The sequence below is a fragment of the Pan troglodytes genome, chromosome 8 (assembly GCF_028858775.2).
Source record: "Pan troglodytes isolate AG18354 chromosome 8, NHGRI_mPanTro3-v2.0_pri, whole genome shotgun sequence".
NCBI lineage: Eukaryota > Metazoa > Chordata > Mammalia > Primates > Hominidae > Pan > Pan troglodytes.
The window spans coordinates 91803453-91817552 of record NC_072406.2 but is presented as its reverse complement, the minus strand read 5'-3'; the positions used below and the strand labels follow the sequence as shown (position 1 = coordinate 91817552).

General features: G+C 52.9%; 1 protein-coding gene across 3 annotated transcripts in view; it reads right to left on the bottom strand.

Moving 5' to 3' along the window:
- Nucleotides 1-1484: 1484 nt before the first annotated feature.
- ANXA11 (annexin A11) overlaps nucleotides 1485-14100 on the bottom strand; it is a 50577-nt gene continuing 37961 nt past the window's right edge. For all 3 annotated transcript variants that reach the window (XM_016918741.3, XM_063781920.1, XM_063781919.1), the window contains 11 exons: nucleotides 13101-13188; nucleotides 12765-12859; nucleotides 11961-12074; nucleotides 9933-10023; nucleotides 9421-9500; nucleotides 9237-9293; nucleotides 7823-7916; nucleotides 4988-5083; nucleotides 3855-3913; nucleotides 3529-3651; nucleotides 1485-1800 (listed from right to left, as the gene is read on the bottom strand). In XM_016918741.3, coding sequence (XP_016774230.1) covers nucleotides 1741-1800; nucleotides 3529-3651; nucleotides 3855-3913; nucleotides 4988-5083; nucleotides 7823-7916; nucleotides 9237-9293; nucleotides 9421-9500; nucleotides 9933-10023; nucleotides 11961-12074; nucleotides 12765-12859; nucleotides 13101-13188 — 957 coding nt within the window. In that variant the 3' untranslated portion in view covers nucleotides 1485-1740. The remainder of the gene's footprint in view (nucleotides 1801-3528; nucleotides 3652-3854; nucleotides 3914-4987; nucleotides 5084-7822; nucleotides 7917-9236; nucleotides 9294-9420; nucleotides 9501-9932; nucleotides 10024-11960; nucleotides 12075-12764; nucleotides 12860-13100; nucleotides 13189-14100) is intronic.

Here is a 14100-nt window from a genome sequence, read left to right as displayed (position 1 = left end):
TTTTGAGACAGAGTCTCACTCTGTCCACCCAGGTTGAAGTGCAGTGGTGTGATCTCAGCTCACTACAACCTTGGCCTCCTGGGTTCAAGTGATTCTCCTGCCTCAGCCTCCTGAGTAGCTGGGATTACAGGAATGTGCCACCATGCCTGGCTAATTTTTGTATTTTTAGTAGAGATGGGGTTTCCCCATGTTGGCCAGGCTGGGTCTCGAACTCCTGACCTCAGGTGATCTGCCCGCCTCACCTCCCAAAGTGCTGGGATTACAGCCGTGAGCCACCACACCTGGCCAAATTTTTTAGTAGAGACAGGGGTCTCGCTGTTGGCTAGGCTAGTCTTGAACTCCTGAGCTCAAGTGATCCTCTCACCTCAGCTTCCCGAAGTCCTTGGATTACAGGCGTGAGCCATAGTGCCTAGTCGATTCTCTCTTTTCTAAACCTCAACGCAGGAGGTTGGAAAAGGAGTGGGTGGAGACCCCTGATGCAAGGTAAGCTCTAGCTTCTGGACATGACACCATAATTCTCAGAAACTCTCTTATGGATTCTCTTCCCTCACACCACCAACCAACGGGCACAGGGTCCCCAGAGACCAGAGCCAGGAGCCCCTTTCAGCCTGGAGGCACCCTGAGGGGAGGCACTGGTCTTGTGACTCTCTGGGTTGTCCCCATCCTTCTCTCTGGCCCCCGCCGAGGGGCACCAGGAATTAGCACACACCCTTCTTCCCTCCTGGGACCTGGGTGAAGGACTACATTCTTCGCACCACACCTTCAGTGGACTTCACTGCACCTGCAACCAACCAAGATCCCTTTGCCTTTCAGGTGTCTGGGCCTCCTGCCTGGATTTTGGGAACCTCCCTTCCCATGTCCTTACGAGTCCCTGCAAACTAGTGTATGCCCAGGGTTTCCTGCACACAAATCTCTACGTAAGGTTACATGAATTTTCACTGGCTGATAAGGCCAGAACTCTGAGCCACAGGGCAGAATCAAGCAGAAGAAAACAAGTTGGTACCAGGAAGACATTTCCAGACTATTCCAGAGCTGGCTGACTCTTAATGTGGAAACAAGTTTTGGCTACAGACATTCAGGTTTAAGGCACATACCACAAATTACAAGAAGCCCTGTCACTGACAGGGAACTGGCTTTGTTCTCGTGGTTTCTGCAAGGAAGATGGAAGGAATGACTTTCTGGCCCTTTTTTTGTTTGTTTTTTCTAAAAAGGAGTGAGTTTGGCAGTAACAAAGCTCGTGACACACTCACCAGATGCACAGGCTACCCTCTCAGGCATGCCTCCCTTTCTCTCCTCAGCGAGGACACGGTGCTTCACCCACCCAGTCGCCCTCACCAGAAATGTGTACGCAGCAAACAGACTTGTATGCCTCTGTCTGGCAATGACTGTAAGAAAAGAAAATATGCCTCCAAATAAAAATATACAATTACATGACGAAATGAAGCCAAGTCTTAGCCACAGGCAAAGGGGAATGATTGCATGAGTCAGAAAAATGAAACATCTATTTTAGCAGCAAGAGGCTGTGAGGGATGGGGTAGAAAAGGCATCCTGAGAGAGTTCTAGACCGACCCAGGTCCTGTGGCACACTATACGGGTCAGGAGGGGTGGAAGACAGGCCTAAGCTCTAGGACGGTGAATCTCGGGGCTATTTGTGGATTTGTTAGAAACAGACATTCTTTTGGCCTTTTCCTGGCACCGGTGTTGCCGGCAGGTGGGCAGAAGTGAGCCACCAGTCACTGTTCAGTCATTGCCACCACAGATCTTCAGCAGAATCTTCCGGTAATCCCCTGAAGTATCTCCCTGGCCACAGAAACAAGGAAGACATCCGTTAAGGGAGGCACAGTCACTTTCAGCCTTCTGGGTCCTGATATTCAGCCCTGAGCACCCTTATAGGGAGAAAGCCCCACCCTGGGGAATTTTCCCCCACTGCAGGTCCTGCAGCAGGCGTCACAGACCTTAAAAAATGCAGTTTAGCCTTCTCCAGGCCCCCATCAGAAGACAGAAAGCAGCACTCACCCCAGCTATCCACATCAAATGAATACCCACAAAAAAAAATTATAATCATCCTAAAAACCACTTCCCAGGGCTAACCAATACCGCTGTTTTCCCAGTGCATTTATGCTGCCTTAAATTGGGGTTACCAATGTAACGCAACACAGTGTCCTGCTCAGGAAACGCAATCTCCTCACACATGACTGTCCAGTGGAAGGCTCGGACCGCCCAGGTCCCAGGGATCCCTCCTCTGTCTGAGGCCACTACACTTACTCTAAGAGTGCAGGCTCGGCTTGGCTCATTTCTAATCATTTCCTTCCACCCTAAGCAACTTGAGGGCAAGGCATGTGGCTTCTTCCAGATGTCCATAGCCCGCTGGCATGCAGGAGATACTCTGTAATGAATTATTAACTCTTTTTTTTTTTTTGAGATGAAGTCTCACTCTGTCACCAAGACTGAAGTGGAATGGCGTGATCCCAGCTCACTGCAACCTCTGTCTCCCGGGTTCAAGCAATTCTCCTGCTGCAGCCTACCTAATTAGCTGGGATTACAGGCAAGCCCAGCTAATTTTGTATTTTTAGTAGAGACAGGGTTTTACCTTGTTGGCCAGGCTGGTCTCGAACTCCTGACCTCAAATGATCCACCTGCCTCAGCCTCCCAAAGTGCTGGGATTACAGGCGTGAGCCACTGTGCCCAGCCTAGAATTACTAATTCTCTAACAACAGCTTCATTCATACAGCCAAGGAAACACAGTGAGTTTCCTGTGATGACATGCCCACCATCATCAAATGCTACTGAGTCTAAGGTGGGAGGACATGGTCCCCATGGTGCAATTGCAAGGCTCACGTGAGTTCAGAATTTGAGCGTTAGACCACACAGCTGAGAATGTATTTTGTCAGACTGGCTCTGTCACACAGCGATACAACTGTGGCTAGTGTTTAATAGACACTTGACCTGCACTGCCTCACTCAATACTCACAACATTCCCGGGAAGGAACGATTATTTTCTCATCTTAAAGACAATGGAGCTGGGGTTCAGGGAGATTTAAGGGAGCCATTCAAGGTCACACAGTTAGCAAGTAGAAAAGCTGGACTCCAAGTGGCGTGACCCCCAGGGCCCTCGCTCTGAACGGCCTTACTATGTGGCCTACACCATAAAGCTGAGTGCAGGAAGTGCTTTGTCAGGGAGTGACAGCAGAGCTCCACAGAGCCTTTGGGACATGAGTTCTCACTGACAGATCAAGGAATCACAGGGTGATTGGAACGCTGAAGGTCACGGTCAAGGTTGGGGAGGTCCCGAGTGTTCTCTGATGCTGCTGGGGGATGCAAGGTGGGGGCGACAGCAAGGTCATGATCCACCTGCCCTCAGAAATTTATAATCTGTTTAAGGGCAAGGGGATGAACAAGTCCGAGGTCCATAATCAAGATGCCCACACACAGCACAGAGGCCAAGCATATGGCCACTCCAAGGAGGGAGGTTCCACAGGTGACTGAGATGCCAAAAGGGAGCCCAGTTGGCCTGCAGCAGGCCCGTACCGAGATGTCGTGGTACAGCGACTTGCCGTACATCCGCTTATACTCTGATCTGATGTCCAGGAGGTCGGTCTCGCTGCGAGACACCATGATGCGAATCAGGGTCCGGTCCTTTGTTCCTGCCCCCTAAAGAGAGTCCACCCAAGAGCATGAGCACCAGGCCTCCTCACCTTCCCACCTGCCCTGGGCCCTCCAGTCCCCTCCCTACCCAGGTCCTCGGAACTCTCGGCTGAGATTTAGCTCTCCCCAGGCCTTCTGCCCTCAGCCCTTGGTCCCAGGCACAGGCGAGGCTAAGGTTCCATCGCAACCTGCACATGGAAGTTACATACCCTCATGGCCTTGTTGAGCCTCTCCGCAAAGAAGGCTGGGGTATTCTTGAGACATTTCACTAGAAGAGAGAAACTCGGTATAACCAGATCTGCAGAAAATTCTCAGCCCAAGAAGGGCATGGAGTCTACAAGTGTCCTCTTAGAGGCCCAGATGTCAAACCCATCACTGCATCCATCTTTTCTCCTCCTCCTTCTGTTCCAGGCTCAACTATCCCATGATCTTGGCTCCAGCTCTTTGGAACAGAAACACGCAAAGCCTGGACACCAACCCACCCTCTTTCCTGGCAACCACTGCGGTGAAAGGACCAAGAGTCAGAGGGGCGGGGGTCTTAGTGGGGCTAGGAGCTACACAGGGAAGCAATGTGGATGGTGATGAGGAACTGTGCTGCTGCTCAGGCAGGAGGGGCAGACTGGAGAGGCCATGACCCTCATGGAGAAACCGTGGCTGAGTGGAATGTGCATCTCCCTAGGCTTCCCAGGCCACGAGACCTACTGTGGGGGACAGGCAGGGAAATGAGGATTTTCCATCTCTCCCATCCAGAAAGCTCCAAAAAAAGCATAATGAAAAAAGGGGCAGACTGATTTTCCCAAGTGAGTAGAAAGAGGGGTTGTGAGGGCCTCAGGGCAGGGACCCAACTCTGCACAGTGGGAGGGCCCTGCTAGAGGACTTGGGCAATGTAAGAGGCACACCACCATCCTGGAGCCAAGCCAGCTTTCCTCAGCATGGGCCTGTTTCGCTGCTGCAAGTAAAAATCTTTCCACGTGTTTCCATCACAAACATCTGACAACTGCCTGCAGGGATGTATTTTTAGAGGAAACGTGGCAGGATATGAGTCATACTCCTCCGGGAGCGCAGTTGGATGCCCTCCCACTAATACCCACACTGCAGTTCCCTACTCCAGAGCTGCACCGCAAACACACATAAGACACCTCCAGGACAGCTAGGGGTTCAACTGCACAGGGAACCGGGAAGCAGCATGACTTCCCAGCATCTGGAAACTCTGGGCTGAGCGATCTTGGATCCTGTGGTCCCTTCACGGTGTCACCCATCAGCTGGAGGACAGGCGAGCAGCCTGAATACTCACGATACACGTTAGCCCCTGGCAGGTGGGCGGCAAACCTGAGACACTTACCCACGGCCAGCATGCCCTCCTCCAGGTCCCCGGACATCTCCCGGCAGATGCTCTTCTCAATGTCCCGGCCTGTCATTCTCTGGTACTCATTGAAAACTATGGGGATGACAGAGGCTTATATTATGAACTGAAATGTGTCTCCCCAAAGTTCATATGTGGAAGTCCCAACTCCCAGGACTTCAGAATATAACCGTGTTTGGAGATAAGATCTTTAAAGAGGTAATTAAGTTAAAACATGCTGCTAGGGTGTACCCTAATCCAATTCGCCTGGTCTTCTTAGAAGAAGAGAAGATTAGGACACACACAGAGACCCCAGGGATGTGCACATGCAGAGGAAAGACCATGTGAGCACAGTGATTGTCACGAAGAGGCCACGGGAGAAACCGGCACCCCACTCTTGGATATCTGGCCTTCAAAACTGTAACAAAATGAGTATCTGCTGCTTAAGCCACCCAGTCTGTGGTATTTTGTCATGGCAGCATGAGCAGACTAACAGAGGACTCACATGAGGTGGCCTCTGCCCCAAAATCCCCCACCTCCCACTCTGCTCCCCACACCCTGCACGTCCCCAGGCCTGCTAGTGCTCAAGGAAGTCAGAGTCTTCATCACAAGTTACATGCACCACCTGATGTCCCTCCCTGTGTGGTCCCTTTCTCAGGACTGCCAATCTGCTTAACCAAATCGCACCTTAATACCCCTCCAGGGCCCACTCCCATGTACTCCAAGACAGTGTCCCCTCTTCTCAAATCCTCCACACCTCCAGTCTCTGCCATTCCTTGGCTTTATTCATGCATCCATCTGTCTTCCTCAGCCTGCCTGTGAGCTGAGGCCCAGCCTGCCCCAGCCAGCCTGGCTTCTTGCTGCCCACCTCGACCTAGGACACGCTAAGCACCCACAGGAGTGGATGGCTGGCTCCTAGAGAGACAGGCGGCATGATGGAGACGTCGGTCCTGACTCCAGTTCTGACCCAGGACATAAAACTCTCCTTCCCCAGCCTGAGTCTCAGCTACCATTTGCATTTTAAAGTTGTGATTTCTGCTCTGTGTGTATCTGTCTCAATTAATATCTTCTTCCAATCAGCTACTCTTTTCTCCTAAGTAATAATGTTTGTGAAGCCATGGGCTTGATGCACTACTTACATGTTCTGTACTCATTAAAAGAAATAATGATTAAGATGAAAATGCATTCACTCAGGCTCCATTACAGGATAGTGCAGAGGTTAAAAAGTGTGCTCTGGGGTCGGGTGGTCTGGGTTCAAATCCCAGGTCAGCTGTTACTAGCTGTGCACCCCTACTTCCTCTACCACCCTGTGCCTGCTTTCACAGCTGCGAATGGGGAGAGCCACAGCGCCTGTCTCTGTGTGCAGCACAGAGCGGTCGCTGGGTTTTCACCCTCACTGCCCACTGGAGCAGCCCTGGCCACAGCCCACCAGTTGCTCCGTGTGGTCACCATCCTCAGTCCTTGCCTGCCACCTCACACTGGCCTCCAGGACCCCCTTCCTCTGCGTCCTCCTCCCTCCCTAGCTGCTCCTTCTTAGTCTCCTCACACCGGTGGGCTCCCCACAGTCTCCCTCCTGAGGGGACTTCCTGCAGTCCCAGAGCCTCAGATAACTTCAACTACCCATAGCTCCCTTACCTTCCACAACCAGGCCAGACCTCTCCTGACCTCCACACTCAGCAACCCAGCAGCCTCCCTGCAGCTCCACCCTACAGGCACCTAAAGCCAGCTCCACCTACAGTTCCCCTGTCTCAGTTGAGGGCCATTCTCCCATTGCTTGGCCTAAAGAAACCCTGTATAATCCTCGACCCCTCTCTCTCCCACACGTCACGTGTCCAATTCATCAGCAAACATGGCCGGAACCTGACACCTCCTCACCACAAGCCCCTATTACCACCATTCCTCCCCGGGTCCCTGCCGCAACCTCCCGACAGGCTTCGCTGCTTGGCCTTGCACCCTTCACTCCATTCTTGGCACCACAGCCAGGGATTCTGCACAGCCTCCTCTGCTCAGGGCCCTCCACTGGCTTCCTCTTTTGCTCAGGATAAATACCCAACTCCGGGAAGTCATCAGCAGGGCCCTCTCTCCTCTCTGCCCACACCACCCACTCCTCTTGCTCACTCCACCTGCTCCACATGGTCCCCCTTCACTGTTCTCAGTCGTGCTGGGAGCCCCAGGCAGGCCTCTGCCCCTGCATCTCCTTTAGGTTTTTAAATCAAATGTCATGACCTCAGTGGGGACTGGCCCAAGAACCTCCCGGTGGACTCTACCATCACTCCCTACCTGTTTCCAGCTTGATTTTCCTCTACAGGATTTCCCATCTGATACAGATTTTATTTCATTGTTGTTTACTGTCTGTCTCCCCAAATGAGAAAGTGCAGCCCATGGAACACACTCTGCTGTGCCCTGCCCCCCACCATGGCCCCACACCTGCTCCACCACCTGACAGACTGACCCATGCGGGAGCGCGATTTACATCTGTTGAATGAATGAGTAAATGAATGGCACCCAGTATTATTGTTATGACTGTTTCTTATGCCAGGCTTTGGAAAACACTGGATTGGGTGCTCCCGAAGGACCCTCCCAACTCTGACGTTCCACATTCCCACGTACGAAGACACCAGGTTTCTACACCGGTAGAACCTCCAGAACTGGATGTTTGCCAGAACTCAGGAAACCCTCTGACAGTGTCTTTTAAATCCCCACCAGGGGGCTCTTTTGAGGAGGCGAAAGCCCCACGCAGGGAGGAACCACCAAGTGTTCCCATAGCTTTGTTTCCCCACAATCCCCTGACTGCCCTCATCTAACTGGCCTCTGAGGGACCCCGGCCAGCCTTACCTGCTACCAGGTGGGCCCGGCTCCGGGAGCACAGAACCGCATTGAACTTGGACTCGTCTGTTCCCAGGCGGTTCTCCCCGGCCGCATACAGCTCCTGGAGAGAGAGGAAGACGCACATGCGGCACAGGCCACACCCAGACCCCAGGCCCAGGTCACCCAGGAGAGCCTGGTAAACTTCTGAAGGTTTGAGCCTAAAGTATTTGCCAATTTGCAACCTCTGAACTAGATGGCCTCTAAAGTGCCTGCTAGGCCTCAGGTAGCAGCCCTGAAAAAGAGCAGAAAGCAGCAATCAGGGGCTGAGATCCCACAGGTCAAGATGAGGCCAAAGCAGCTCTGGACTGAGAAGGCAGAGCATGAGACAATTTTTGCCCCGCTAAAAGTGGCATGCAAAACTCTCGCTGGAGCAAAAGCCAGAGCCCTGAGCCCCAGGGGTGTCCAGCCCTGACTCCCAGAATGGGAATGGATGTTACCAGCCAGAGAGACACTGAATAAGGCAGACCCTGCAGGAGCAGCAGGTCTGAGACCAGGGCAGAGGCAGGTGCTGACTGGGCACAGAAGACCGAGCCAGAAGTATAGGCCCTTGTCCGGGCTCTGCTTCTAGCTTTCAGTTGGGAACAGTGGTCAACCTTTTTGAGCCTCAGTTTCCTCCTCCGGAAAAGGAGGACCAGCAAAAGGACCAGACCAGAGGAGTAGCTCTCCTCCAGCCCTAACAAGGGAGCATTCCTTGAGGTCTCATTCCAATCCCGCAGATGGTAGAGATAATTTAGACCACTGGCAGCTCCTGGTGAATGCCCTGCCGTGGATGACAAGAGCAGTGAAGGGAGACAGAGAGGTATGACCAACTCCACCCCACCAGGAAGTAATGGCTCTGCCCTGCCATAATACTACAGTTGAAATTCATTAGTGGGAAACCCAAACTTTTCGAGAGAGTAGCTCAGATGCCTGGACTTTGCTTGGACTTTTCCCCTTTTGTCTGCAACTCACAAGAGGGACAACGACAGAATTCTAAGGGTGCTCAACTAATGTGGCAGCTGGTTTCTAGGCTCAAATCCTCAAAAACTTAATAAGCAAGTGCAAATTTTGCCCCTTTGCAAACATAACGCTATGTGCAACTAAACATGGGGAAAGTACGCTGTCACACAAAATCCCACGTCCAAAACCATGATCTATCAACTATCGAAATACTAATTATCTCACATGTTCCCTCCTATAGGTGGGGAAGCTGAAGCCCTGGAGGTCAGATGACCTGTTCTAGGTCATACAGCTGAACAGTTCAGCGCGTCTGAAACTCACAGCACCTGCAACCCACTGCTTATCTATTGTTCTTTCCACCCTAGGGTACCTCTCTCAGGAAGCAAGAAAGCGGGGTGCATCCCTGCTTTAGGAAGTCCAGGGGCTTGGCCATCACACTCACCTGGGCATCTCTCTGGGCGAGGGACATGTCCACGTTTGTGCTTTCATCACGGTTTCCCTGAAAGGAAGCAGGTGTATGGTCAAGCCCACTCCTTCCCCATTTATTTTCCCTTTCCTCATTGCGGGGATCCCATCTCTTTGACTTCCATGGCTTGGGGCCCCGAGCCCTGTCGTGGGAAAAGTACCTGAGAGAGAGAGATGAGGAGCCGCTGGAAGTGCCCTGATGTGTCGCTTCGAATGGCCTCTTCCAGGGTCTTTTTGAATTCTGAAAGGGAGAAGCAAGGAAGGTCCATCCTGTAGCTCTCTTTATGGAGCTGCCCATTGCAAAACACTATCAAAAGTGGGTACTGGGGAGAAAAAGGCTGGAGGTCTTGGCTCGGGCTCAAGAGAACAAATAGCCCATATGGCCCTCCAGGGATATACAAGCCTGTGACCTCCAGGCTGACCTGGCCTCTAGTCAGCCTTGGCCCAAACCACATCCAGGTTTTCCCTGGCTCTCCCTTACATTAGTCATTTGCACCATGTATAAACAGAAGGAAGGGCTGGGTCTTGGGTCAAAGCCCAAAGTATTGGGGGTGGCAGAAGATGGGTTGATAAGAAGGCCAGGAAGGAGTAAAAGGCCCTAGGAGAGAATGAGGCCACAGCCCCAAGAGCACAGGGATCTGCAGAGGGCAGAGGGCAGAGGGAGCGGCCTCACCTGCTTTGTAGGCTCTGTTTAATTCTCGGATGTGCTCATTGCTGCGGGAAGCGAGGATCTCAATCAGGCAGGCTTCATCAGTGCCAACCCCCTGCAGGGGCAGAGAATACAACCAACCATGTGCTTGTTCCAGCAGCCTCACCAGCACTCGGGAAGAAGGGTGGGGGCCATGCTGCTGCCTTAATCCCAGCAACAGAGGCCCCTGACACAGAGACACACCCTCCAGCCACTCCCAGGCTCGAGGGCGTCAGCTCTTCTCCACAGCCCGGGCAAGCACAATGACAGTGGCAGTGGTGATGAGTAGGGCTCACACAAAGGGGCATCCCCATGGATCAGAAAACTGAGCATCAGAGAGGGGTACTGGCTGGTCCGAGGCCACACAGTAAATGGTTGGGTTAAAATGTGGACCGAGGCCTGCTTTATTCAGAGTTCAGCCGGATGCGAGATGACAACAACTGAAAAAATGGGTAAAAAGCAAGAGAAATCCAAGTGGACATACGAAACCCTGGTCCTAGAGGGGATGGTGGAATGTCTGAAAACAACTAGGAAAAGGTAGGAACAACGAGGATGAATGGGACAACCACGCCAGGGACAGTAAGACCATAGAGGACAGGCTGGGCAGCCTGGCTTGTAGGTTGGTTTGAATCCTGGCTCTGCAGCTTACCAGCTGTGTGACCTCGGGCACATTACTTAACCTCTCTGTGCTTCCAGTTCCTTGTCTGTAAGATGGGAGTGATACTAGGACCTACCTCACAGGAAAGTCATGAGGATTAAGTGAGTTAATGTATGTAGAGCACTTAGGGCCTGTCAGGCAGGACGTGCGACATTGTGTCAGCTGTTTCCTGCTACAGCTACTATTGGGTTACTACACGTTAGCCCCTCACCCAGTATTCCCAGCATGTCCTGAGACAGCATCCACTGTCCCCATTTCACAGGTGCTCAAGGACACACAGCTGGTGAGTGACAGCTGCCCCAAACCTGTGTGGTTTCTAACACTCCACAACCACCAGCTCATGACTCCGGCTGAAGACGGGGGCCAGGGAGATGTCTGGGTCCACTCCCTGGGGCCCCGGGCCATCGCCCTGCCTGATGGCCTCCTGACCCCCTCCCTAGAATAACACATGTAGATGTGTTTCAGCGGAGACCCCTCTCCTTTCCAGGCCACCACACTGAAGTCTCTGCTTCTCCTGAAGGAGGGAACATTCACTGTGCTTATCAGGCCTCTGAGTGACAGGCTCCTTCTGGGCTCCAGCCTGACTCATGGGATTCCCTTTCCAAGGGAGCTGCCTGCCCCTGCCTGCAGGGTGCACACAGAGCTGTGGGACTGCACAGAATGGACAGGACCCACCCCTCAGTCAAAACCCGCAGGACTGGAGGGAACAGTGAGCCCAAGCCGGGCCCATCAGAACCTGCCCGTTTGGAGACACTGCTGGTCTCTTCTGGAGCTGGGTCTCATAGGTATGCGGAGAGTGGTCGACAGGCCCCCTCTCCCACCCCACATGAAGCAGCCATGGTAGGAGAAGCACAGAAACTGACAGAAAAGCGGGCGCTCAGGAGAGACAGAGACCAGAGAGACGTCTGGCCTGGGACCTCTTTACCCACATGACTGACTCTCCACTTTTGTTGTTCTTAAACCGAAGTGTGTTTCTGTCATTTGCTAGTAACAGAGTCCTAAAGAATGAGAACGATACCAACCATGGCCTCCTACCCCTCTTCTTACCACAGAATCGCAACCTTCAAACCCTAGCTCCCCCTTTTCTTTAAGATGGAGAGAGACTTAAGCCTCCCTGATGATGACTGGTGCGTCATTTGCCTCTTGGGGAAATCACAGGGAGTTCCCTTTTCTATAGCATGTGGACTCCAACCCAGGAAGGCCTGGGAGCCATACTGACAACAGCAGCTAATGAGTGGGCTAGAACACAGCACGCCATCCAGGCCTCCTTCTGGGCTGTGTGTCCACACGCGTGCGCGCGCGCGCGCGCGCGCGCGCACACACACACACACACACACACACACACACGTACACACCTTGATGGCTTCCTTTATCTCATAAATGTCAAAGAGGACTGGGGTCTTCATCAGAGCCAAGATTGTCTTCTCAAAGTTTCCTGACAGTTCAGATTTCAGATCTTTGATCAAATCCTGATTGGATATTCAAACAAACAACCAACAAAAAAAAACAAGTCTATTTTAAAAATCCACAGGAGGTGGCTAATAAGAGCCATATCCCAGATTTGAGGAACAGCAGCATGGACATCCCCCAGGGGCCTGAGAGAAAAGCCTGCTCTCAGCCCTGCCCCAAACCTCCCAAATCAGAGACCATATTTTACCAAGATGCCCAGGGGACTGGTGACACAATGAAGTTTGAGAAGCACCGGGCTAGAACACGAATCTAATCAATATTTACCGAATTTTTATCTTTCTAAGATTCAAAACCCCAGAAGTTCAAAATATGCTCATACACGCCCCTCGTACTTGGGCAGCACTCACAGCCTTTCCCTGCAAAGCTCTTACATCAGCTAAACTCCCCAGGGTGGTCATGAAGAGGGCAGGGGAAGGAAAATGATGTGGCCACAACCTCAGTGAGATGTGGCAGAGCAAGGGCTAGAACCCAGGGATAGATGTCTGGAGCCTCTCAGCAAACCTCAGCACCCGGTGGCATCCTTCACCTCCCAATGATGCCACCAGCTGGATGGGCAGAAGGAAATGCCCTCCTGCTCCTTACTGTCCATCCGGGAGATCCGGGCCCACCCAAGGAAAAGCAGGGGAGAGCAGGGCTGTGCTGAGCCCAGGACACGCCTCACTGTCCCGCGCCCCCACCCCGCAGCTCACCTTGCCGTAAGCCGTCTTGAAGGAAAGTAGGATCTGCTGCCGCTGCTTGTTGGAGCGACTCCCCAGGCAGTCGATGATGGCCTGCTCATCCGTCCCTGGAGGAAGAGGCAGCAGGGGTGGGTCGGGTAGGGGTCATGAGATGCTCTGCAGCTGAGACTTCCCTGGCCTGGGCCCCTCAACTATTCTGGGCATGCTAGCCATACCCCCACATCCACCTTCTATCACTACTGGGGCCAGGTCTGTGTCCCCCAGCTACCCCAGCCCATAGAGCCACAGTGAAACTGCCTGGGAAATAGGGGGCAGGGAGTAGGATTTGAGCCACCCAGGGTCTCTTACCGAAGCCTTTCATGGCCTTCCGCAGGACCTCGGCATCTCGCAGAGGGTCAAAGCCGGGAGCATCAGTGATGGTGCCTCGGCTTCCAAACTACTCGGACAAACAGTCTCAGGTAAGATGTCGTGCATGCCGCCTTCCCCGCATTCGAGGCTGCTCCACCCCTAGACTCTGGGAACAGCCCTTTCTCTAAGAGTTGGAGTATCTAAAGGAGTCCATAGTCAACAATGCAGAGGACTTTACGCCGCGTCTACCTAACTTGACTGTTATCTGGCCTTGTGTTCTAGTACTGAAGCTTTTTCCTGGCTCCAGTGGCTGGGAGCTCACCTATAGCTGAGTCCTGATGCTGAAAATCTGCCCAGTGCCCAGGTCCTCCAGGGCTGGGGCTCAGGCTCCTGATGAAGGGCAGGTCTCGGGAGCAGGGGCTGTGGCCTCTCTCATCGATGCCTGGCCTCCACAGCACATGTGAGCACACATGGGTACTCCTAACAGGGCTGGCTAGCCCATGTGCCCCCTCCAGTGGATGCAGGTATTGAGCCTCCACAACTGTGCATGGCAGCCTGATGACCTCTTGATCTAGCACTGGTTCCCTCGCACTGTTCTCTAGACTAGCATCTGCCGGACTTCCTCCAGACCCTGACAGCTGCACAAACCCGCAAACTGGAACTTTCCAGGCTAAACTGTCTCCCAGTGGATTGTCTTCCTAGGGGCTGGTACAAACTGGTTATAACACAATTAAGAGGGCAGCTCAGGGAAAAGATAAGGGAGGGAGGCTGGAGGATGGCACAGGGTGGGGGAACGTGTGGGTATGGAAGGGAAGGAGGAAAGGAGACCCTCTGTCTAAAAATAGTCATTGAGCACATACCACTACCCCTGTGCTGGCTGGTTGGGCCAGAGAACCATGACAACGAATTCTAGGCTCTGCAAACACGAACTGTTCTCCAAAATGAGCCAAGATCAACGCTGGAGGAACTGCCAACATTCTCCCTACCCAAAGGGAATTTT